The sequence below is a fragment of the Ovis aries genome, chromosome 12, assembly GCF_016772045.2.
Source record: "Ovis aries strain OAR_USU_Benz2616 breed Rambouillet chromosome 12, ARS-UI_Ramb_v3.0, whole genome shotgun sequence".
Lineage (NCBI taxonomy): Eukaryota > Metazoa > Chordata > Mammalia > Artiodactyla > Bovidae > Ovis > Ovis aries.
The window spans coordinates 540,491-563,385 of NC_056065.1; the positions used below are offsets into that span (position 1 = coordinate 540,491).

A 22,895-nucleotide genomic window follows, 5' to 3' on the forward strand; every position below is an offset into this window, starting at 1 on the left:
CTCTAGAGTCTTCAGTTGAGTTGATGTGCCACAAACAGAGGACAAAACTGTTCTGGGTCAGTAAAAGGGCCAATCTTATGTGTGAAGGGAATCAGAAAGGTTCCATGGGGGAAGTGGTGCTTAAGATGAGCTTAAGGGTGATCAGAAGTTCCTTAGACTAATACGGAAAGAAGACTAAGGCAGGCTGGATGAGGTGCTAGAAGCTCGTGAGCAATAGGTGGACTCTGGGAGCTTAACAGTGAGCAGAGACAAGGAGTAGCAGGGAAAGGTGGCTCGGTGGGGCTTTGGAGAGGGGGCTGAGTGGGGGCAAGTCTTCTTGGGGTTTTGAGCTGGATCGGAAGAGGAACAAGGGGAGAGGATGGACTTCTGCATGAGAGGAAAAGAGAGGTGGGGAGCTGGACTGCGTTCCACTGAGAGGATGGTGTCTGAAAGCCCCAGAGGGAGACGGCTGAGGGCTCGGAAGAATGTCTGCTTTTGTAGTTCCTGTGGGAATAGGAAAGATGGAGTGGTGTGGGAAACTCAGGCAGTCTCCTTAAACAACTCAGTATAGAGCCAGCCAGGGGGGAGAGGGAGAGGTCTGCTTAGGGGGTGGATGAGGCTCTGCAGACAGGTCGCTTCCAGTGGGGACGTGGCTGCCTCATGACCATGGTGCCTGCTGTGCAGGCCTTCGCTCGGGCTAGAGGAGGGTTGGTAGAGGAGTGCTGAGGCAAGCGAACCCTTAGGCTGCCGTCTCCTGGCGAAAGGGGCTGGGGCCCAAGTGCCTTGGCTTCTTGGAAGAAACAGGATGCCTGAAGGAGTCGTGTTCACTCCCCTCTCCTCCATCCTCTACTCCTCTTTGGAGTCAGACAGACTGGAATTGAATCCTAGCTCTTCTTACTAGCTACATAGACTTGACTTGTTGCATGACTTGTCTCAATTCTCAAATCTGTGAAATGAGAAGAATTGTGTCTTCCTTGCAAGGAACTGGAGAATTAAAGTTACTATGTGTCAACTGATGCCACAATGTCTGGCACATGGTAAATTCTGAATAAATCATAGCTGCTTTCATAATTGTTACTGTTTTCCTAGGTGATTCTCCCCCATTTCCTCAGGTCTTCACCCCTCCTCCAATTGAGTGGTATCTGACCTTGCTTTTTTACCTCTTTACCCTGAAGGAGCTCTCACCCTGAAGCTCCCTCTTTGCCTGGCTCTTGGCCCACTTCCACTTGGGCGCAGCTCCTGGAAGCTTTGCCCTGGCCCTTGGGCCTCTATGGAAGCCAGTAGCTTTGCCCTTGCTGAGCTGTCTTACCATGGTGGGGCCTGCCATCTGGCAGGGCAGTGGGAAGCCAGCCTGTGTATGTGTGTGTGGTCAACCAGAGCATCACATCCAAGCGCCTATCCCTCCTGTTTGTTAGGAAAAGATGGGGGTGATTTTTAGGGAGCCAAAGAGGTTTCAGAGTCTCTGCCTCTCCTGTATTCTTAAGCTCAGAGGCCTGGTTTTCATCTGACCCTCCCTCTTCACACACACACATCAGCTCAGTTAGGGGCACTCCTCTGTCGTGTCACAGCCTGCCCACACTCCTCACCGCCACAGCTCCTCACACATGTCTGCTTTAGGGGTTGGTAGCCTTTGACCTGTGAGTATTACTTAGAAATTGTGCAGGAGTTGAGGCTTCTGCTAGGTTGAGATGATAACTGCACTATTTAAAGATGGCCATGGAACCAGAAAGAGCCAGGTGTCCTGATAGGGCTGTTCTTGAGCCCCCATCTGCTCACCACACTAGTGCAGTTTGTGGGGGCAGCCGTAGGAAGTCCTGGACAGTCATCTCAGAGGCATCCCCCTGCCATGCACCTCTGGGCACATCTTCAGCCTGCTCTGTGGTTTGCCATTTCGCTAGGGGGAGTGGAGTAGCTACCTGGCTCTTGGTTTGGAAGGAGCCTGGGGAAGCGATGATGGTACCAAAGTCAGCTTCTCAGTTGCCAGGATGACTGGGAGGATTTCGGTAGGCCAACTCAGACCAAATGTCCAGCACGTCACTGTGGGCAGCCTGAGATCCTGTTTCCTTCCTGAGAACTTCTCAACCCCTTTCCTAGAAGGAAACTCCACCCACAGGCCCACCTTTGCCCACTACTCAATTCAGTTCAGTCGCTCAGTCGTGTCTGACTCTTTGCAACCCCATGAATCGCAGCACGCCAGGCCTCCCTGTCCATCACCAACTCCCAGAATTCACTCAGAGTCGCGTCCATCGAGTGCCCACTACTAACATAATTCAAATGCCCCTACAATCATGGAATGCTTTCTGCTTTTCCAGGCTCTTTATCTATGATCTCATCCCCCTGAGGTGGACTGAATAAGGGTCGTGGGTTCTGTCTTACAGCAGAGGTCTCAGTAAGTCAAGACAAGCCCAGGATCACTCAGCTAATCTGTAGCAGAACTGAAGCTCAGGGCTCGAGTCCTAGCTCTGGGCTCCTTCCTGTGCGTTATACTGAGGGCTGCCTGAGCTCTGCTGGGCTCAGTCCCTGTGCTCCTGAGCATACTGTGCTCTTTTCCAAAGCACAGCCTTTGCCACAGGGGCCCCTTCCCCAGACTGGCCTTCTCTTTGGCTTCACACTTCTTCAGGTAGGGGCAGGAGAGTGGGAAGGGATTGGGCTTGGCTGTTGATGAGCTTAGAGAGGTATGGTGGGGCCACTAACCGCTAACCACTGGACGCTCAGTCGTTTCCGACTCTTAGCGACCCCATGGACTATAGCCTACCAGGCTTCTCAGTCCATGGGATTTTCCAGGCAAGAGTAGGATTTTCCCACTGGAGTGGGTTGCCATTTCCTTCTCCAGGGGATCTTCCCGACCCAGGGATAGAACCAGGTACCGCATTATAGGCGGATGCTTTACCCTCTGAGCCACCAGGGAATCCAGTGGCCTTTAAATCTCACAGAGTGGAGCGTTTCAGGTGAGGAGAGTGAGTGAGTCCGAGGAATTGCTGTTATTAGCATTAGTGAGACCACTGCTCTGGAAGGACTGGGGCAGCAGCGCCTCCTGTCTGCTCCCAGCTACTCTGTGGAGCAGGGATACCGGGTCAACGTAGGGTGCTACTTTTCACCTTGTGGGATCCCACCTTTTACAGTGGCTATCCAGTTTGGAGAAGGGCTCCCTGGGTCAGATTTTGTATCCATTTTCTGTGTCTGGAAACGTGAATGTCCTAAGGCTCCAAATCCTGTGTCTGCCAGTGTACGTCCATATGTGGGCATGTGTGTGCATATATGGGCACACCCACGTGCTGCCTGAACTATTGGGTCCTCTGGGAATGGCTGTGGCGGTGGACTTGGGAGTTCTCTAGTTAGTGCTCTGACTTTTATCTCAGCTGGGCCCATGTTTCTCCCCTGCATCATTTTCTGTCCCCCATTCTGGGGGCGGGGAGCGAGGGTGGTCGGTAAGGGTGGATTCATTTAGAAGAGGCTTGGCCCTTTTTTGGTTCCCCTGCTAGGTTCTGCCCTGCCACAGGCTGTCTGACTTCCTGTGTCTGACTTTTCGCTTCACACTGGGTCCAGATGCTGCCTGTCCTCTCCCTGACTCTCCCAGTCTGCCACCAGAGGGGTAGACATGAAGCTGTCTCTGAGTTTCCCAGATGTAGAAGGGGTAGGGAAGGAAGGAAAGCACCATTTATGGGGTTTCTCTGAGTCCTTATCACTGCGCTGGCTGTCTCACATCCCATCTCTCCTAGAACAGGAGCCTTGAAGACTCTGAAGCTTCCTCTGAAAACTGATTAGGTGGTAGCCTTCCAGCAGTGAGCAGGGAGACCGGAAGCTGATGGCAGGTGGAAATCCCAGCTGTTGGCCGCCTTCCTCAGTCCCCTTTCCTTTGCTCTGACCGCTGGACATCCCTGTGCCAAACTCAAGGTGTTACTGCCAGGCTGTGCACGTGTTAACCACCCTAGCTGGTGGCTTCTGACAGTACTAGCATTGGGCAATGACATGGAGGGAGAAGATTCCCAGACATGAGCAGAGGCCCCCCTTGGAAGCCCTGCCCTAGGAGAGTAACCCTCCCCACTCCCCGTCACCGATCCTTCACTTCATTCAGTCCCTGCTTCAGCCCATAGGTGGCAGTTCGTGAGTTCAGAGTGGAAGCCTGCTGTCTGCCAGGGTTCAGGAGTAGGGGATGACTTGATCCAGAGATTCTTCCTGAATGACGGGCATGGAGCAGATCAGGGTTCTCTGCCTGCCCCAGTGTCCAGCCTGGGCCTTGCCAGGTAGCCATGTTGTACCAGGGGTCAGGGTAAGAGCTCCTCTGCCCCTATTTCCTGTGACCCCAGTGGTCTATTCTGTGTGGGACTCGTATCCACTAAGAACTCTTTAACCCCTTCTGTGCTCACCCTGGCCTGAATGTGGAGGAGAAACCTCTGGTGGGGTAAGGACCCTGTTTCTCCTCCTCCCACTTGTGCAGCCCCACTTGGGAGGACTCTGGCCGCTTTCTGCTGCTCCCTTGCCACTTACTGAATCATTGCTATATTTGGCCAGCAAGCCATGTGGGTGGGGGAGCCACTCCACTGCGGCTGCCCTTCTGACAGCTGGGGGTGGAGAAAGCTGCAGCAGCGGGCATGTGCATTTCCTGGGAGAACTAAGGTAGGCACCATCGAAGTGAGAAAACCCGGGGGAGGGGCCTGCCCAGCTCCTCCCCCACTCCCCCACATTCTGGTCCCGGTTCCTGCGATCTCTGCCCTCACCCACGCTTCCTCCTCTGCCCTTCTCTGCTCAGCTTCTCACAGCAGTCTCTTCTCCAACAGACCACGGCCCTCCAGAAACGATGGTTGTCAGTGGACCCCGCTGGGACTCTGCCAGGCTGCAGTGCTCAGTCTAAGGGAAGGGTCCTCTCTGAGCCCTACTTGCTCCGCCTGTTATGGCCGCACTCGGCTGCTTCCTCCTTGTCTGGGGACACAGGGTGCCCAGCCCCAGCCCCGAGAGCGTAAACCAGGCCCTCCCACTCCGTTTCACAGGGGCACTCTGGGCACCAGGCCCCTTCCAGACTGAGAGCAGCTGATGCCCTGGAGAAGCCCCCGCCCACCTCTCCACTCACCTGGTACTGCCCACTGTGAGACCTTTTCACTGAGACCCCCAGAGCTTCCAACCCTGTGAGCCACTCCCCTGTCCCCTGCCCACCCCCACCATGTGTGAAGTGATGCCCACAATCAACGAGGGAGACCCCCTGGGGCCTCCCCATGGAGCCGATGCTGACGCCAACTTTGAGCAGCTGATGGTGAACATGCTGGATGAGCGGGAGAAGCTGCTAGAGTCCCTTCGGGAGAGTCAGGAGACTTTGCTGGCCACCCAGAGCCGGCTCCAGGATGCCCTGCATGAGCGAGACCAGCTCCAGCGCCACCTTAACTCTGCCCTCCCCCAGGTAAGGCCTGCCGGTCGGCATCTCGCTCCTCCCCTGCCCTTCGCCCAGCGCAGCGGAGCCACACCTTCTGAGCCCTCAGCTCTCTGCATCTGTGAGCATCTCAACAGACGGAACTCACAGAGCATTTCCTCTCCTTCGCCTTGTTTCGTAAAACCTTTCCGTTTCTCCCGGGCGCCTCAGGCTGAAACTGGCTTCACAGGAAAGCCCCGCCTTAGTGGCCAGCTGCAGTGAGCCGAGGCCGCCAGCAGGTGGCAGCCGGTACTGGGCAGGGCGCTTCCCCTCGGCTGCTCTTCACCAGGGTCTGTTCTTGGAAGTGGTGGGTGGGAATCACAGAGAGCGAAGATGGCGGAAGCTTTAGAGACAGTCTAGTTCACCTCTCATCGCATGGATGAAACAAGATGCATCCCGTGGACAGTTATAGACAGAATTGTGACACCTCTCTTGCTCTCCTCCGTCAACAGAACTAGTAGCGATTATAGTCACCCTTAGTGGCATGTTCTGTGTGCTGAGCACTTTGCCTGGGGTTTCCCTCACAGAATTCTCACAACTGTGAAGTTGGTGCTATTATCACCATCACCTCTATTATACAAAGGATGAAACTCAGCCTTGAGGACACTGGTGAATTACTTCTGACCGCCCTACCAGTAGGGGAGCTGCCGGGGTGGAGGAGGCAGCCCTGAGGAGCTGGAGCGCTCCTCTGCCCCTCGCACGTGGGGAGAAAGGTCAGAGCAGGCGAGGTTCCTGCCCAGGCTTCCGAAGTGTCTCAAGGGCACTTTATGATGCTTTCTAGATGGGAATATGGAGCCCTGATGAGGAACTGGGGTGAGAGATGGGCCCATCCTACACCCACTGTGTTTGGAGCCCTGAACAAGCCCTGGGATGAAGGAACCACCTGCCTCTAGGGAGCTCATACACTAAAAAGGAAATAGACAAGAACCCAAATGACAGGAAGAGTGTGGAGGAACAGAAGAGGGGCTCCAGAGGACTGTTAAAATCATATCAGTGGTTAAAATAGGGGCCAGATCATTGATCCTCACGGCAGCCCTTGAGGGATCTTTCGGATTAGACGTTCAAAGAGGTTCGGCATTTTGCCCAAGATTACAAATGGGCAGAGCTGAGAGTTGATCCTGGGAGCTTCACAAAGGCAGGGATTATGTCTTTCTTGCTACTGTGTCTCCAGTGACCAACACAGGAGCTGGTACATGGTGGTCAGCAGTCCCAGTAGTTTGTTCCGGTTTTCAGTGGAAGAAAAAAGGCTTCCGTTAGGAAGATCCCAAGGAAGTGTGTCCTTTGCCATGGACTTTGAAAAATCAGATGTTGACAAAGGGTTTGGAGGGAGCAAGAGGGAGCCCCCGAGCGAAGGTGTGGACTCACTAGTGATTGGAAACAGCAGGTTACTCAGGCTAACTAGGTCTTAGGGTGTCTGGAAAGGAACTGAGAGAGAAGCTGGAGCCAGGATGAGAAGTTTGTATTTAATGGTGAAGACAACACTGCTTTGGGAGATTACCCTGGCATCAGTGTGTCAGATGGTACGAGCTGGGCAGGGAAGTAAGAGGCACACTGCAGTGGGAAGACTAGGCAGTGACGGAGCCTGGACAGGGTGGGAGAGCTGGTAGTGCCAAGTTAGGGGCTGGGGGCATGCCATCAAGAGTTCAGGTGTGTGTGGACTAGGCAGTGACGGAGCCTGGACAGGGTGGGAGAGCTGGTAGTGCCAAGTTAGGGGCTGGGGGCATGCCATCAAGTGTTCAGGTGTGTGTGTGGGAGCATGTGTGCATGCACACGTGTGTGAGCTGGATGGTGAAGCTACATGAGGCCAGGCCTGGCCTCCGGGATGGGAGCTGCTTGCCTGCTGTTGCCCGTGGCTTTGAGAGAGAGGCAGGAATCATGAGCAGGATCCGCATCCGAGGCTTCTTAGGCTCTGGCATCTCTCTGTGTCCCTTGTCTCTTCCTTCTGTCTCTTGTCCCCTTGGCCTGATATGGAATGATAAGAGGTGATTGCTTTGAAATTTTTCCTTCAGTAGTGATTCTGTGCTGTGTGAGAGAGACTGCAGGTTGGGATGGGACTGTAGCCGCTATTCAGTCACTCCCAGACCCTGAGCATCCACAGAGTTTGGACCCGTTAACTAAACACCTTTCTGGAATTAGTTGATGTCTAATTATAAATAGATATGATAGGCCTGAGTCTGTGGGGCCAGCCTCTCACCCTCTGTGCTTGGCCTCATGGAGGAGAGTGGGCTGAAAATGTCTCTCAGAGTGTCTGGGCCTACCATTGTGGGAAAAGACCCCCTCAAAGGGATACTACATGGGCATTCAGCAAAGCCAGGACAAATGCCCTGGCATCAGGCCCCAGGATGGAGTGAGCTGGGATCCTGGAAGCCAAAGCTGAAGCCACAGAGCTGATTCAGCAGATCTGTACACTCTTGTTTCTGCATAGGGTGGGCCCTTCAGTCATCTCATTTCTTACGCTACCTGTAACTTGCAGAACTCTGGGAAGGGAGTAGAAGAGAGCTCTCCAGAACACCACTTCAAAGTCCTCTTCTCTTCCTTCTTTAATATCCATCAATCTCTGTTTGGACCTTACTAACAGCAAACCAGAAGCGAAACTCCCCTCCACCCGCTTCTACAGGGAAATGTCACTGGATTGTTGGAGAAACAGAAATGCAAAATGGGAGAGGGGGCATAATCAGGTAATATTGGTGGCTGGAGGAGGAAGGAATCACAGAGCACACTTGGTGACTTTCTCACTGTCATATCCAACTGTATTCCCTTGCGTGTGCTTGGAATGCTTCTCCCCTCTGGAGAAACATATGCTAATAGTATGGATGGATAGGGCTTCCCTGTGGCTCAGCTGGTAAAGCATTCACCAGCAATGCAGGAGACCCCAGTTTGATTCCTGGGTCAGGAAGATCCCCTGGAGAAGGGATAGGCTACCCACTCCAGTATTCTTGGGCTTCCCTGGTGGCTCAGGCAGGAAAGAATCCACCTGCAATGTGGGAGACCTGGTTTTGATCCCTGGGTTGGGAAGATCCCCTGGAGGAGGGCATGGCAACCCTCTCCAGTTTTCTTGCCTAGAGAATCCCCGTGGACAGAGGAGCCTGGCGGGCTACAGTCCATGGGATCGCAAAGAGTCAAACACGACTGAGCGACTAAGCACATGTGGATGGGTAGGGATTTTTCTGGGGACAGTTGGTGGAAGTAAGGGCCAAGTGACAGGATCCCACCACTCACTGACTTGGGCGTGCAGGATACTATGTAAGTGGTGGATCCTCAAGCACTGAGGGGGCTTGGGGATTTACAGGAATTTACCACCTTAACCCGGGAGCTGAGTATGTGTCGGGAGCAGCTTCTAGAGAGAGAGGAAGAGATATCAGAGCTGAAAGCAGAGCGGAATAACACGAGGGTGAGTGGGGTGACCTGGTGTGTGTTTGTGCTTTGGGGGGTGGGGTATATAACCAAGGGAGCATGGCCAGCACGCCCAGCCGCATCCTCGCCTCCTCTTGCCTTGTCTTCTGGGCTGATAGTCAGTGTGTTCAGCCATGAGTCCTAGGCTTGTCACCTCTACTTAGGGGATCATGGGAAAGTCAGGGTCTTGAGAGAGAGGCTTGGGCAGCGCGCATTTACCCGCATGGGAGTATTACAGCATTCCAACAGTGGTACACACGGCGGGACTTGGGTTTGCTGGGTGTTTGTGTGGACCGTGCTTATAGCCTCTGGGGCGTAGGCTCACAGTCCTTCCTTGCACCCTTGCCTTCTCTCTGCCAGTTGCTTCTGGAACATCTGGAGTGCCTGGTGTCCCGCCATGAGCGGTCACTAAGGATGACTGTGGTGAAGCGTCAGGCTCAGTCACCATCAGGGGTTTCCAGTGAGGTGGAGGTGCTGAAGGCTCTCAAGTCACTGTTTGAGCACCACAAGGCCCTGGATGAGAAGGTACCTAGGCTAGCCAACAGCCTGCATCCATCCCCCGTCCAACCGTGGATACAATACAATACAGTCTGGTCCACCCCCAGTCTCTTCCCTGGAGCCTCCATGCATCCTTTCTCTGAGATTTCTGTATCCTCTGTTTAGGGAAAACTGCCGCCTAGCTTCCTAACTGGCTTACTCCTACCGTTAGTCCAATTTCCAGGTCCTTCTATTAGGTGCCCTCTCAAAATTTGCCTTTTGGTAGGTCTTTCTCTTTGCCTCATGCTCAGCGATGATAGACCAAGCCCAGGCTTCTCCAGCTCAAGTCCAGAGGGTCTCTGTTTCTTTCTCCATCTCCCCTTACCTTGGGCAGGTGCGAGAGCGGCTCCGGGCTGCCCTCGAGAGAGTGACCACTTTGGAGGAACAGCTGGTGTGTGCCCACCAGCAGGTAAGCTATCTTCCCTCTTTTCACCTGGAAGCCATGGCTGGGTTACACCTGTTTCCGACTCCAGTCCTCATCAGACTTTTCGCTCCTGTCTTAGCTGGAGATTGTTAGCTAACAGGAGGCGTCTCTCTCTTGGAAGTGGGGGATTTGGAAGGTCTAGAAGGTTCCCTTCTCTTTGACTCCCCGCAGGTGTCTTCCCTACAGCAGGGGTCGGGGGTTCGGGATGGAGTGGCTGAAGATGAGGGGACTGTGGAGCTGGGACCAAAAAGCCTGTGGAAGGTGGGTCACGGGGAGCTGCACAGAGAAGGCACGTCTTACCCCAGACAGGGGGCATGGGCCCTGCCCTGCCTTCATGCAGTAGAGCCACTGCTTGAATTAAATTTGGAGCTTTCTCCAAGATTATCATCTCTCTCTCCTTCTTCCCCTTACCCCATCTCCAAAGAAATCCGCAGGTTTTTCTTTTAGTGTCCAGTATGTACACTGATACGCATGTAACTGAATTGTTAGGAGCCATCTAAGAGATCACTTCTCTTTCTGAGCCTCTGTTCCCCTAGTCATGGCCCTCTCTAGGTTACAAGAGACTGAAATAGCAGGTAAAATTAGAAATGATTGTTTTTCAAGAGAGACACAGGAGAGTGAGGGTGTTTGATTGTTGTTTGGCGTGAGGTCCTGGAGCTCAGAGGATGAAGGGTGTTCCCAGACATGTGCTCTAGAGCTGGGGCAGAGCTGTGGCCTGCTCTGGATGTACTGTCCCTCCACCCCTCTCCCCGGGGCAGGGCAGGGAGGGGGTGCCTGACGGCTGACTGAGAGCTCCCTGTCTCTGGAGGAGGACTCGGGCCAGGTTGAGGAGCTGCAGGAGCTTCTGGAGAAGCAGAACTTTGAGTTGAGCCAGGCCCGGGAGCGACTGGTCACCCTGACAACAACTGTGGCTGAACTGGAGGAGGACCTGGGAACAGCCCGCCGGGACCTCATCAAGTCGGAGGAACTGAGCAGCAAACACCAGCGGGACCTCCGGGAAGTGAGCAGGGGCCTGGGCCTGACGCTGTCTTTCTGGGTGCGGGCCTTTGGCACTTAGGAAGGCAGCTGTTGGATGTCCTGGATATTGAGGGAGGGCCAAGCGAGGGCCGAGGAATGTGAGACTGATTGCTTGGGGGGCTCCTGTGTGGGGAGGAGTGGTGGCAGGGATGGGTCAGGGTCAGAAACTGGTAGGGGAGTGTGGAGGAGGCACAGCCGTTCTGCTGTGGGGGCGGGAAGAGGCTCATGGCCTTCCCGGCACCCTCTCCTCTCCTGCTCAGGCTCTAGCCCAGAAGGAGGACATGGAGGAGCGGATCACCACCCTGGAGAAGCGCTACCTGGCTGTTCAGCGTGAGGCTACATCAGTCCATGACCTCAACGACAAACTGGAGAACGAGCTGGCCAATAAGGAATCCTTGCATCGCCAGGTAACTCCTGCATTTGGTGTTTGCGGGCATTGTACTCGACCCTGGTGGTCCTGAAGATCATGCTTGACCCTTCCCTGGTGGCCCAAGAGCCTCTGAAGTACAGCAGGCCACTTTGGGAGAGAGAAGTCAGGTGTCTTTGGGTAACCAGGAACAAAGATGACCCCTGGCCTGTCACCTGCTCTGTCCTGAAGCAGGGGGTAGGGGACGCTTCAGTACTCCCTGTTGACTCTCCTTCCCACCCCTCACTCTGCTAGTGTGAGGAGAAAGCCCGATATCTGCAGGAGCTACTGGAGGTAGCCGAGCAGAAACTTCAGCAGACGATGCGTAAGGCCGAGACGCTGCCAGAAGTGGAGGCTGAGCTGGCCCAAAGAGTTGCGGCCCTCACCAAGGCAAGTGGACTGCGGGCCTGGGAATCTGCCTCTGACCGCTGCTGCTTGAGCTCTCCTGGAGCCGGGCAGTGGGTGGAGAGAGGGGGAGGTGTGATGGGCTGGGGCTAGGAAGCTGCTGCTCATTGCATGGCTCCAGGAAGCACACTCTCTTGTCTCTGTCAGATGGAAGAGTAACCCCTGCCCTTATCCCTCCACAGGGATGTGAGCCCCATGAGGGAACATAAAGAGTACTTTAAGAAGTAGAAAAACTGTGTCAATGCAGACTATTTTTATTATTATTTATACCATTATGATTAATAGTAATACTTCTTTTTTGGGGCATCTGAAGTAGGAAAAATAGGACTTTGATTTCTGGAAAAGTGAAATTTGAGAGGAGATATGATCAGAGTTTATACATCTCTGAAGGGGCTGGGAGTTTAGACTAAGCATTTCATTTTTTGTCAGATTGAAGCGTTCTAGATCTTGGGACCACCTCTGGCTGTTTGAAGGCTGCAACTTTTGGACAAATGAAAGGGAATATAATTTTACCCAAAGGATAGTTAACTTTATGGAGGTGTATGGCTAAAAACATCCTAGGTCTGGAAGAGCTGTGTAGATGCATGGACATGTGGTGGCTTAATCAGAAGAATTTAGGAGTGTTTACAGTGGGAGAGACTTTCAGGGGTGCCCCATGTGGGATCACCATAGCTACTCCCTCAAGCAGCGAAGAGAAGGAAACCAATATTTAGTAAGCATCAGACCCTAGACCTCTGGAGGTGAGAGGCTCGCCGTTGTGCCAGTGTGGCAGCTTGGGAGCTCTGCAGAAGGAGCCTCCAGCCTGGCTGTGACTCACACACGCAGGCCCAGGTTTACTTCTGCCACTGACTGGCTCTGTGACCTGGGAAAAGTCACTTCCTCCCTAGTTGGGTGTCTCTGTCTTTATCTCTGTGATGAAGTCATCATCTCTGTAATGATGGGATTGAACTTGGTGATCTCTAAGCCTTTCGGGAATCATCTCCTAGGAATGAAGAACAGAGTTTAAAGTCCAGCAGAAGACATTGTGTGTGCGGTGCTGAGCAGTCAGGTTTCATCACTCCCAAAACTGACCAGAAGGGCTGGAGTGGAGTGATTAATGTGTTCAGGAATTCATTGTAGAAGGACTTTTAGAAGGGATTTCCTGAATAAAAGCTGTGTAATAATATTTAATACCTGTCAAAAGAAACAGTGAGGTCCCCATCTTTGACGATGTGTGAACAGAAGGGAAGACCACTCTACCAGGGCTGGTTTAACAGCGAAAGTAATCACCGTGGCTAGCATTTGTTGGCTACTTATTGAGTCCTAAGTGTTTACCGTGGATTATGACCTTTGGTCCTTGCAAAAGGCATAGATACTATTATCACAATGGAGGAGACAAAGGCTCACAGAGGTTCAGTAACTTGCCCAACGTCACATAGCTGGGACGGGAGGGAGCCAGGATTTGAACTCTGGCTGGAGTCCGTGCTCCTATCTAGAGGCACAGAGATTTATGGCAGCTCATACTTTCAAGTGGCATTCTTTCTGGAAGCATGAGAATTTACCGTCTCTTGAGCTGCCAGCTCTGAGATAGTGCAAGGCTAGCCCTGAGCGGGAAGGAGGAGGTGTGGGTGGGGGACTCCGGCAGGGGTCAGGGTACGTGGGAATGGTGGCAGTGGTGGGGACGGAATGCTCTGCTGTGGTAAGTGGAGAGCTTGGCTTTACTTTTCCCTGAGGCCCTAACTCCCAAAGGCTGCTGTGGCACCTGGGAGCGTGGGATGCGAGGCGTGAGCAGGAGGAAGGGTGATCGACAAGCCACACTGACCCATCCCTACGTCCAGGCTGAAGAGCGACATGGCAGCACTGAGGAGCACCTCCGACAGCTGGAGGGACAGCTGGAGGAGAAGAACCAAGAGCTGGCGCGGGTGAGAGCACCGGACAGGACTTTTTGGTGTCCCTCTCTGCCCCACAGTGGCACCGCAGGGTGGTCTGTGAACAGGGAAAGGAGGAGACTGGGACCTGGACAAGGACCTAACTAGGACAGAGACGGACACATGGAGGAGCTGAGGGCATGGGCAGGAGCACTGGAGAGAGGGCCCCCAGAGGCTGGAAGTGGCCAGGTGGGCACATAACCACAGTAGGAACAGGTGCTTTCCTGGATGTGTGGAGGGAGGGCCCAGGGGGCCAGTGAGGCTGGGATTGTGGACGGAGGGCCGCGGGGGCCTCCTGTGAGGCTGGGATTGTGGAGGGAGGGCCACAGGGGCCTGTGAGGCTGGGACTGTGGAGGGAGGGCCCAGGGGGCCAGTGAGGCTGGGATTGTGGAAGGAGGGCCCCGGGGGCCTGTGAGGCTGGGACTGTGGAGGGAGGGCCGCAGGGCCTTGTGAGGCTGGGACTGTGGAGAGAGGGCCGTGGGGACCTGCTGTGAGGCTGGGACTGTGGTGGGAGGGCCCAGGGGGCCAGTGAGGCTGGGATTGTGGACGGAGGGCCGCGGGGGCCTCCTGTGAGGCTGGGACTGTGGAGGGAGGGCCGCGGGGCCTCCTGTGAGGCTGGGACTGTGGAGGGAAGGCCGCAGGGGCCTGTGAGGCTGGGACTGTGGAGGGAGGGCCCCGGGGGCCTGTGAGGCTGGGATTGTGGAGGGAGGGCCCCGGGGGCCTGTGAGGCTGGGACTGTGGCGGGAGGGCCGCGAGGCCTCCTGTGAGGCTGGGACTGTGGAGGGAGGGCCCAGGGGGCCAGTGAGGCTGGGACTGTGGACGGAGGGCTGCGGGGGCCTCCTGTGAGGCTGGGACTGTGGCGGGAGGGCCGCGGGGCCTCCTGTCAGGCTGGGGTTGTGGCGGGAGGGCCGCGGCGCCTCCTGTGAGGCTGGGGTTATGGTGGGAGGGCTGCGGGGCCTGTGAGTCCCTGGTTGTGGCGGGAGGGCTGCGGGGGCCTCCTGTGAGGCTGGGACTGTGGAGGGAGGGCCCAGGGGGCCAGTGAGGCTGGGACTGTGGACGGAGGGCTGCGGGGGCCTCCTGTGAGGATGGGACTGTGGAGGGAGGGCCGCGGGGCCTCCTGTGAGGCTGAGATTGTGGAGGGAGGGCCGCGGGGCCTCCTGTCAGGCTGGGGTTGTGGCGGGAGGGCCGCGGCGCCTCCTGTGAGGCTGGGGTTATGGTGGGAGGGCTGCGGGGGCCTGTGAGTCCCTGGTTGTGGCGGGAGGGCTGCGGGGGCCTCCTGTGAGGCTGGGACTGTGGAGGGAGGGCCGCAGGGGCCTGTGATGCTGGGACTGTGGAGGGAGGGCCGCAGGGGCCTCCTGTGAGGCTGAGACTGTGAAGGGAGGGCCGCCGGGGCCTGTAAGGCTGGGACTGTGGACGGAGGGCCACGGGGCCTCCTGTGACGCTGGGGTTGTGTCGGAAGGGCCGCGGGGACCTGTGAGGCTGGGGTTGTTCCAGGAGGGCCGCGGGGGCCTCCTGTGAGTCTGGGAGTTTGAAGGGAGGGCCGCGGGGGCCTGTGATACTGGGACTGTGGAGGGAGGGCCGCGGGGCCCTCCTGTGAGGCTGGGACTGTGGACGGAGGGCCGTGGGGACCTCCTGTGAGGCTGGCACTGTGGAGGGAGAGCTGCAGGGGCCTCCTGTGAGGCTGGGACTGTGGAGGCAAGACCACGGAGGCCTCCTGTGAGGCTGCGACTGTGGACGGAGGGCCGTGGGGACCTGCTGTGAGGCTAGAACTGTGGCGGGAGGGCCGCAGGGGCCTGTGAGGCTGGGAATGTGGAGGGAGGCCACAGAGGCCTGTTTGGCTGTGGCTGTGGAGGGAGGGCCGCAGGGGCCTGTGAGGCTGTGACTGTGGAGGGAGGGCCACGGCGACCTCCTGTGAGGCTGGGACTGTGGAGGCAGGGCCGCGGGGGCCTCCTCTGAGGCTGGGACTGTGGAGGCAGGACCACGGAGGCCTCCTGTGAGGCTAGGACTGTGGCGGGAGGGCCGCAGGGGCCTGTGAGGCCGGGACTGTGGAGGGAGGGCCGCAGGGGCCTCCTGTGAGGCTGGGGTTATGGTGGGAGGGCTGCGGGGGCCTGAGGCTGGGGTTGTGGCAGGAGTGCCGCAGGGCCCTCCTGTGAGGCTGGGACTGTGGAGGGAGGGCCGCAGGGGCCTCCTGTGAGGCTGCGACTTTTTGGGAGGGCCGCAGGGCCTCCTGTGAGGCTTGGATTGTAGCGGGAGGGCCGCGGGGACCTGTGAGGCTGGGACTGTGAAGGGAGGGCCCTGGGGGCTTCCTGTGATACTGGGACTGTGGAGGCAGGGCCACGGAGGCCTCCTGTGAGGCTGGGACTGTGGAGGGAGGGCCGCGGGGGCCTCCTGTGAGGCTGGGACTGTGGAGGGAGGGCCGCGGGGACCTGCTGTGAGGTGGGCTGCATTTGCAGGTGCTCCAGCAGGAGAGGATGAATGAAGCCCACAACAAGCGCCTGTCAGACACGGTGGACCGGCTGCTTATTGAGGCGAAGGAGCGCCTGCAGCTCCACCTCAGGGAGCGCATGGCGGCCCTGGAGGAGAAGGTACTGTGGACAGCTGTTCGTGGTCAGGTTACTGGGAGGAACAGAGCTGGTGGAAATGGGTAGGGGGGCAAAGGCCTGGGGGGAGCCCCCTGAGCAGGTGGGATGGGGCTGCATCAGTGGGCTGTGGACAGAGAAGGCAAAGAGCAGCTAGGGGGTGGGGGTGGTGGTTTGGAGATCGGGTGGGCAAGGGGCGGCTGAACTAGAGAGCAGGCTGAGCGCAGCTGGTCCTTGGAGGGGACAGCGTGGCCAGAGCTGGAGTTGGAGTCAGAACGGGGAGAGGGAGGCTCCTTGGCTCACAGCTGTTCTCCCCCAGAACACGTTGATCCAAGAGCTGGAGACCTCCCAGCGACAGATTGAAGAGCAGCACCATCACAAGGTACCCAGTTGTTGGCCAGCCGTGCCAGCCTGGGAGGGCTGAGCTTGCTGTGCAGGAAGAACACACCTGTGTTTCATGTAGCTGCTCTCAAACCCAGCACTGTGCTAGCCAGTTTGTTAGTCCATGTTCACATGTTAGCCCACTAATCCTCACTAAAGGCTGTCACAGTGGATGTATCACCACCCACCTGTAAAGAAGAAACTGAGCCATAAGCTTAGGGCAGAGAGTGGGTAGCAGAGAGACAGGGCCCAGTGACGGACTTGACATGATTGGGTGGGGCTTCCCAGGTGGTGCTTGTGGTAAAGAACCCACCTGCCAATGCAGGGGACATGAGACGGGTTCAGTCCCTGGGTGAAGATCCCCTGGAGAAGGGCACCCCACAACAGGATGCTTATCTGGAGAATTCTATGGACAGAGGAGCCTCCCAGGCTATAGTCCACATGGTTGCAAAGAGTTGGACATGACTGAAGTAACGGAGCATGCATGCACGCAAACCTGGGGAGGCTCTCGCTTTCTGGTGGTCTGAGGAGGATTACCGCTGTGTGTGCCCCAGCAATGTCTGTGAGGCCTAGGAGTTCACTGGGGACCCCTCTGCCACCCGGCCTTATGTGCCATGCCTTTGTCGGCAGGGAGGGCTCAGCAGACGTGTTCTGCTCGAGTCCTTCCAAACAGAGCTCTCTTCTGGCCCTGCCCTACCAACCCTTCGACTCGTTTTCCAGCTGGACCTCTTCTCTCCTGGTGTCATCTGTGGTCTTGGCCTTGGGCCCCTGGGTTTGGACTTTGCAGTGCATTCTTCTGCTTCTCCCCAACTCTGCTGTTCTCTGTGTCCTTTTATCCCCTTTCTTCCCTTCCCTTGCCCCTATCCCTACTGTGTGTCTGCCTGGCACAGGGCCGCCTGTCTGAAGAGATTGAGAAACTGCGCCAAGAGGTGGACCAACTGAAGGGTCAAGGAGGACCATTTGTGGATGGCATCCACTCCAGGTATGCTCAGGAGGCCAGGCACGCTGGGACGGGGTCCTGGATGGCCCTGGATGGACCCTGGGGGAGGAGACTTCCTCCCAACAAAAGACTGCTCAGGACCTCAGGGTCCTCCTCCTATTCAGGGTGGAACACTGAGGTTTAGAAAACTTGGTGAAGTCATTCAGCTTTCTTGGGCAGTTTAGAAGGGAGCACCTGTCCTCTGAGGGATGCTGAGAGCTAATAAACCACAGTATGATTCTTCCCCACTGTCGTGGAACATAGGGCATGATTCCTGCTTCCTTGATAGAGGGCATGCTGTTGAGAGGGGTCTACTGAATTACATGCCCACCTGTGTCCAATAGGGCCTGCTCATGGGGAGTATCTGGTTCACTCTAGTTCTTTTGAGATAACTTACTTAGGGCTCTGAACATAATGCTGGAATTAGGCCCATGTTTTAGGGGACTTCTGGGGTTTTATTCGTATTTTCTGAAGCATTTGGTATTGAACTCAGACGTCAAGCCTGCACTCAGTTCCCTGCCCAGAGAGGCAGGGTGATGATTGAGGAGACTGAAATGGATGATGCTACTCAAGGTTCATGGCTTCTGGATATATTCTGTATAAACCAAAATGTCTTAGATCAGAACTCATAAGGTTCCCTATGGTCATGCTCTTGTATCAGGGAAATAGGGATCAGTTTTTTTGAAGAGAGGGAAAAGTAAATGTGTGTGTATATATGTGCAGAGGGGCAGCATAGGACATATTAGGAAAAGAGATGTTGAAGAGAAGTCTGTAGGTTTCTAGGGTGGTAGACACTTGGGTATCAATTTCAAGTTTATTAGGAATTATTGTACAGAAGTATGGAGAGAAGCATCTTCCCAGGTGGCACAGTGGGTAAAGAATCAGCCTGCCAATGCAGGAGATGCAAGTTCGATTCCTGGGTCTAGAAGATCCCCTGGAGAAAGAAATGGCAACCCAATCCAGTGTTCTTGCCTGGAAAATTCTATGGACAGTGGAGCCTGGTAGGTTACAGTCCATGGGGTCACAAAGAGTTGGGCACGACTGTGCTACAGAGCACATATGGAGAGAAGCAGAGAATAGAGACAGGAAATGGTAGTTGGAATTCCTCCTACTCCTCCGTTCCTGTAGGATGCTCAGAAGGGACCAACCCCCTACCCCAATCAAAAAGACATAGCCCGGAGCACACCAAGCTATTTGGCATTGCTTTCCTTAGTGACTGAGGATTCTTGGCTTTGCCTATAGAAGTACTGACCCCATCGTAGAGCCGGAACTGAGTTGCGGAGAAAAGTGGTGGTGGGGATAAGCAGGAACTCCCCTCTCCCTCCAGATGCCTTGTGTACTGTTTGAAGGTTCTTCTTATACTAAATGAAAAGCTACCTGCCTAGAACTTACTCACCTGGATCATTCTCATTCCTGAAGCACCAGAGAATAAACCTAATCTCTTGTTTACATGGAAACCTTTAAATCATTTACAAAAGTCAGGTCTTTTTCTCCAAGCTGAAGATCCCTTAACTCTTTGGGGCCAGTGAGTATGAGCTGGGGCTGTCAGACCTCAGGGCTCACCTTTTCTCCCCCATCCACCACTCAAGGGCATACACGGGCAGTGCAACGGATGTGCGGTTCTCCATGAGCACAACTGCCCACGCATCTCAAGGTCTGCATCGTTGTTACTCAGCACGGCGGGAACAGTCTGCCAAGGTGAGGGGGTGGAGAGTTGAGTGTGGATGGGTCTCCCCAGGGGAATTTGGGGTCAGTTCAGCCACGTGTCTGGCTCTGGTTTCACAGACAGCTGGTGTGTGGTGCACAACCTCCCCCTACCCTCCCCCATGTCAGTGACAGCTGCAGCCTCGGGGTTAAGGCCGTCATCAGCTACAACAGCTGTGTTTCGCCTTGACCTCCTGATAGGCAAGAGGTAGGGGCTGGTGGGTGGCCAGCCAGTCCCTGAGGCCCTGCTGAAGCCTGTGCACGTGTGCCTGGGTGTTTCAGTGGTGGGGGTGGGGGAAGTAGGGCCAAGATGGAATTGGCAAGTTCTCTGAAACAAAAGCTGTGGTTTATGGGGGAGGTGAGGGCGGGATAACAGATTAACTGACCCTTGGGATGGCTCCTGCAGTTTCCTGAGAAGCGTGTAGTTTCTGTGGGGTCTGCCTAGGAAGCTAAGAGGACACAGGAAAGATTAGGGGCAGAAAAGGACTGACTTCAGTCTTTTGGGGAAGTCTGATTCCTTCCTAGCCCCGTAATTGTTAACCATGCTCTGTCTTGAACGCAGGTTCCCTACATGCTCTAGGGCGCTAGAAGATAGAGGTAAAGAAGGAGGGAACTCTTATCTGATGGGGAAGGATTCATCTCCACCCTTAGGAAAACCCCTCTTTTTCTCTCTCCCCTCTCTTCTTGTCCTCCTCCTGTTTATAACAACACAGCAGCTGCCCAGGAGCTCAGTCTCAAGACTGCAGGAGTGAGAAAAGACCCCTGGGGGGTTTGGGACACAGAAGATAGAGTTAGAGATGGGCTCTTCCCTTTTCTTCCCCTGATCTCACTCTCCCAGCCCAGTTCTGTGCTCTTTGCACTTCTAGGCCTTTGTCTACCAAAGAGGTTCTGAGAAGCTGCCTCCTCTGAGGGTTCACCAGAGGGTTCTGTAATGTGCTGAAAGTCCGTGAGACACAAGACAGTTAGGCCTGCTTGGTTTTCTCTTGTTCCCTTTACCTTTTGTGTGCATAGAAATGGATAGACTTTATATAATACTTACTTGGTGCCAGACACTGTGCTAAGTGCCTTACATGCATTTCCTAATTTAATCCTCAGAGCTAACTATGAAGTAGATACTGTTACTGTTCCCACTTTACAGATGAAGAAACTGAGGCACAGAGAGGTTAAACAGCTCTTTCATAGCTGGGACTTGGTGGAGCCAGCATTCAAAGCAAGGCAATTTCTGGAATCTGTTCCTAACTATTCTGCTGTCTGCCTCCTTGAGTTTGGGTAGTGTTTCTTACTTTAACATACAAGTAAGTTATCCAGGAGTTTTGTTAAAAGGCAGATTCTGAATTAGTAGGTCTGGGATGGTACCTGAGATTTAGCGTTTCTCACAGCCTCCCGGGAGATGTCAGTGCTTCTGCTGTAGGTGGGGAGGGTCCTGCTTCTCAGCCATCAGTGCGTGTTACCCACCTCTCTGTCCTTCTCTGCTAAGGACTGGGAGCCATCTCCACTGCCTGAGGTGCTGGTCCCGACAGCCACCCCTGCCTTTGACAGTGACCGTGAGAGCTCTGATGTGGATGAGGATGAACCAGGGGGTCTGCTGGGCTCCATGGACGTTGTCTCCCCCAGCAGCCACTCAGATGCCCAGACCCTGGCCATGATGCTGCAGGAGCAGCTGGATGCTATCAACGAGGAGATCAGGTTAGGGCAGGGGTGGAGGGCCTATGAGGTTCCTTGAAGGACAGCGGCCCTTCGTGTTTGAGCACTGCAGGAGGGATTCTGTATGTGTTTGCTTGTCTCTTACAGCTGCACCTTGAGTGCCATCTAGGGACCCTGTGTGGGGATCAGGCAAGGTTCTGGCGCAACGCTGATTGAGAGGGGCAGGACCTCAGCTTGACTTCTCAGGCTTCATTTTTCCTCCCAGGTCTTTGGAGGCTGTGTTCCTGACCTCCTACAGCTAAACACAACCACTTTTGTGTAGTGCCCACATACTGAGGCCGACTCAGGGTGAGATCTTTTGTCAGTCTTATCACAGTCACTGGAGGAGACAGCATTACTTCCATTTTATAGACAAGGAAACAAATCAGGTAGATTAAATGATTTGCCCAAAGCAGTGCGCTAAGTGGCAGAGCCAGGAGTCAAAATTTTCTAAACTCCGTGCACTGTGTCATGCCATCCATCCCTAATGAAGCATCAGACAGAAACCACTGGCAGGGAATGTTATCAAGATCTGCACTTTACTCCATTTTTATAGAGAGTTTATTAATGTTTGTGGCAAATGGCAAAGGAAAGTCCAAAGCAGAGAACATCCATGCTTTACAGAGCTGTAGGGGTCATCTGGTTCAGTGGTTCCCACACTTTTGGATTTCACAGACAAGCTAAAAAGAAAATACTGCATAGACACACACACACACACACATACACACACGCGCACACACACACACACACATGCACACAGAAGGGTACTAACATAGTACTGCCGACTTTCATTCTACAAAATGAAATAGTAAAGATAATTACCATTTCCTATCATAACCATTCTATCAAAGAAAGGATATTTTAACATCCCTAAAGTTGGAAAGATATGCTCTGAGAATTAAGATAGGTCCTGCTTCTAAAGGACAGTTGGCATCATTATATATGTGTGTGTGTGTATGAGTGTGCATACACACATTTCTGAGTGCCTCCCCCATACACATAACATTATCACTATTATTCTAATTTTTCTGTGGAACAGGGAACATTCCATCAGGGATCAGCATCAATTAAAGGTTCTGTGTTTGAGAACTACTGACTTAGACCTTCCTGACATTGGATATATTTTTATAGTTTTATATAGTTTATAAAACTATAGTTTTATAGTTTCATATTCCACTAACGGACTTGCCTCCTTTCCTTGCAAACTGCTTTTGTTAAACTAGGGAGTTTTGTTACGTTAGGCCAGTTAACAAGACAGAAAATTGCTAAGCTGTAGTGGGATAGAACCAGCTATGCTCACAAGGTCTTGTATGTCCCTGCAATGCCCCCAAACACTGGGATACACCTGAGCATCGCCTTGTACCCTGGGTCACTGGATGGTGACTCAGGCAGTGCCCACACATGCCACCTGCTAGTCCTCTCTGGCTAACAGTGAGGCCCGATTTTGCCTGCCTCCCAGGATGATCCAGGAAGAGAAGGAGTCCACAGAGCTCCGTGCTGAGGAGCTGGAAACTCGAGTGACTAGTGGCAGCATGGAGGCCCTAGACCTGACCCAACTGCACAAACGAGGTTCCATCCCCACCTCTCTGACCGCCCTGTCCCTGGCCAGTGCATCCCCTCCACTCAGCGGCCGTGCCACACCTAAGCTTACCTCCCGAAGTGCTGCCCAGGACCTGGACCGGATGGGGGTCATGACCTTGGTGAGAGACTCGGAGCAGTTGATGAACAACCTTGTCATCACTAGACTCTGCTTCAGGGTTGACCGAGGGGGGTTGACTGCAGGGCTCACTGTCAGTTGGGGCACAGCATTTTCTTCTTATGATGTGTATAGACCTTGACATGCCAGGTTACCAGCACAGCCTTCTGGGTTTGGAAAGAGCTACGTGGTTACTTTCTTGCCCTCTCCCCTTGGGTAATGCTTAAGAAATTCACCCAGCGCCCACACGTCTTTCTCTCTTTCAGAGGAAGCCCTGATTTATTTTTTTTCAAGCCAGTGTTTTGTTGGTTTGTTTTGCTGTGATATTCTCTTCAGGCCTATATAAGGCGCTGAGTTCTATCTTCTCATCCTAAGACCACTGGGTTCCCCTTAGGGTAGATGTT

The 22,895-nt window shown here is 54.4% G+C and overlaps 1 protein-coding gene across 23 annotated transcripts in view; it reads left to right on the top strand.

The window, feature by feature from the left end:
- The window catches only part of PPFIA4 (PTPRF interacting protein alpha 4), a 60,639-nt gene that overhangs the window by 9,937 nt on the left and 27,807 nt on the right, over positions 1-22,895 (top strand). For 13 of the 23 annotated variants that reach the window (XR_006061419.2, XR_003591024.3, XM_060395969.1 and 10 more), the window contains exons 2-16: positions 4,758-5,371; positions 8,670-8,771; positions 9,134-9,298; positions 9,645-9,719; positions 9,906-9,995; positions 10,543-10,734; positions 11,012-11,158; positions 11,413-11,547; positions 13,380-13,463; positions 15,923-16,054; positions 16,368-16,430; positions 17,320-17,411; positions 18,998-19,106; positions 20,590-20,798; positions 22,255-22,495. Coding sequence is in view for 21 of the 23 variants with exons in the window: in XM_060395969.1 (XP_060251952.1) it covers positions 5,138-5,371; positions 8,670-8,771; positions 9,134-9,298; positions 9,645-9,719; positions 9,906-9,995; positions 10,543-10,734; positions 11,012-11,158; positions 11,413-11,547; positions 13,380-13,463; positions 15,923-16,054; positions 16,368-16,430; positions 17,320-17,411; positions 18,998-19,106; positions 20,590-20,798; positions 22,255-22,495 (2,070 nt within the window). In the remaining 2 variants the exon portion in view is untranslated. Of the gene's footprint in view, positions 1-4,757; positions 5,372-6,997; positions 8,059-8,669; positions 8,772-9,133; positions 9,299-9,644; positions 9,720-9,905; positions 9,996-10,542; positions 10,735-11,011; positions 11,159-11,412; positions 11,548-13,379; positions 13,464-15,922; positions 16,055-16,367; positions 16,431-17,319; positions 17,412-18,997; positions 19,107-20,589; positions 20,799-22,254; positions 22,496-22,895 lie in introns of those variants that run through there. The other 10 variants (XM_060395971.1, XM_042256865.2, XM_042256870.2 and 7 more) reach the window with 7 other exon arrangements.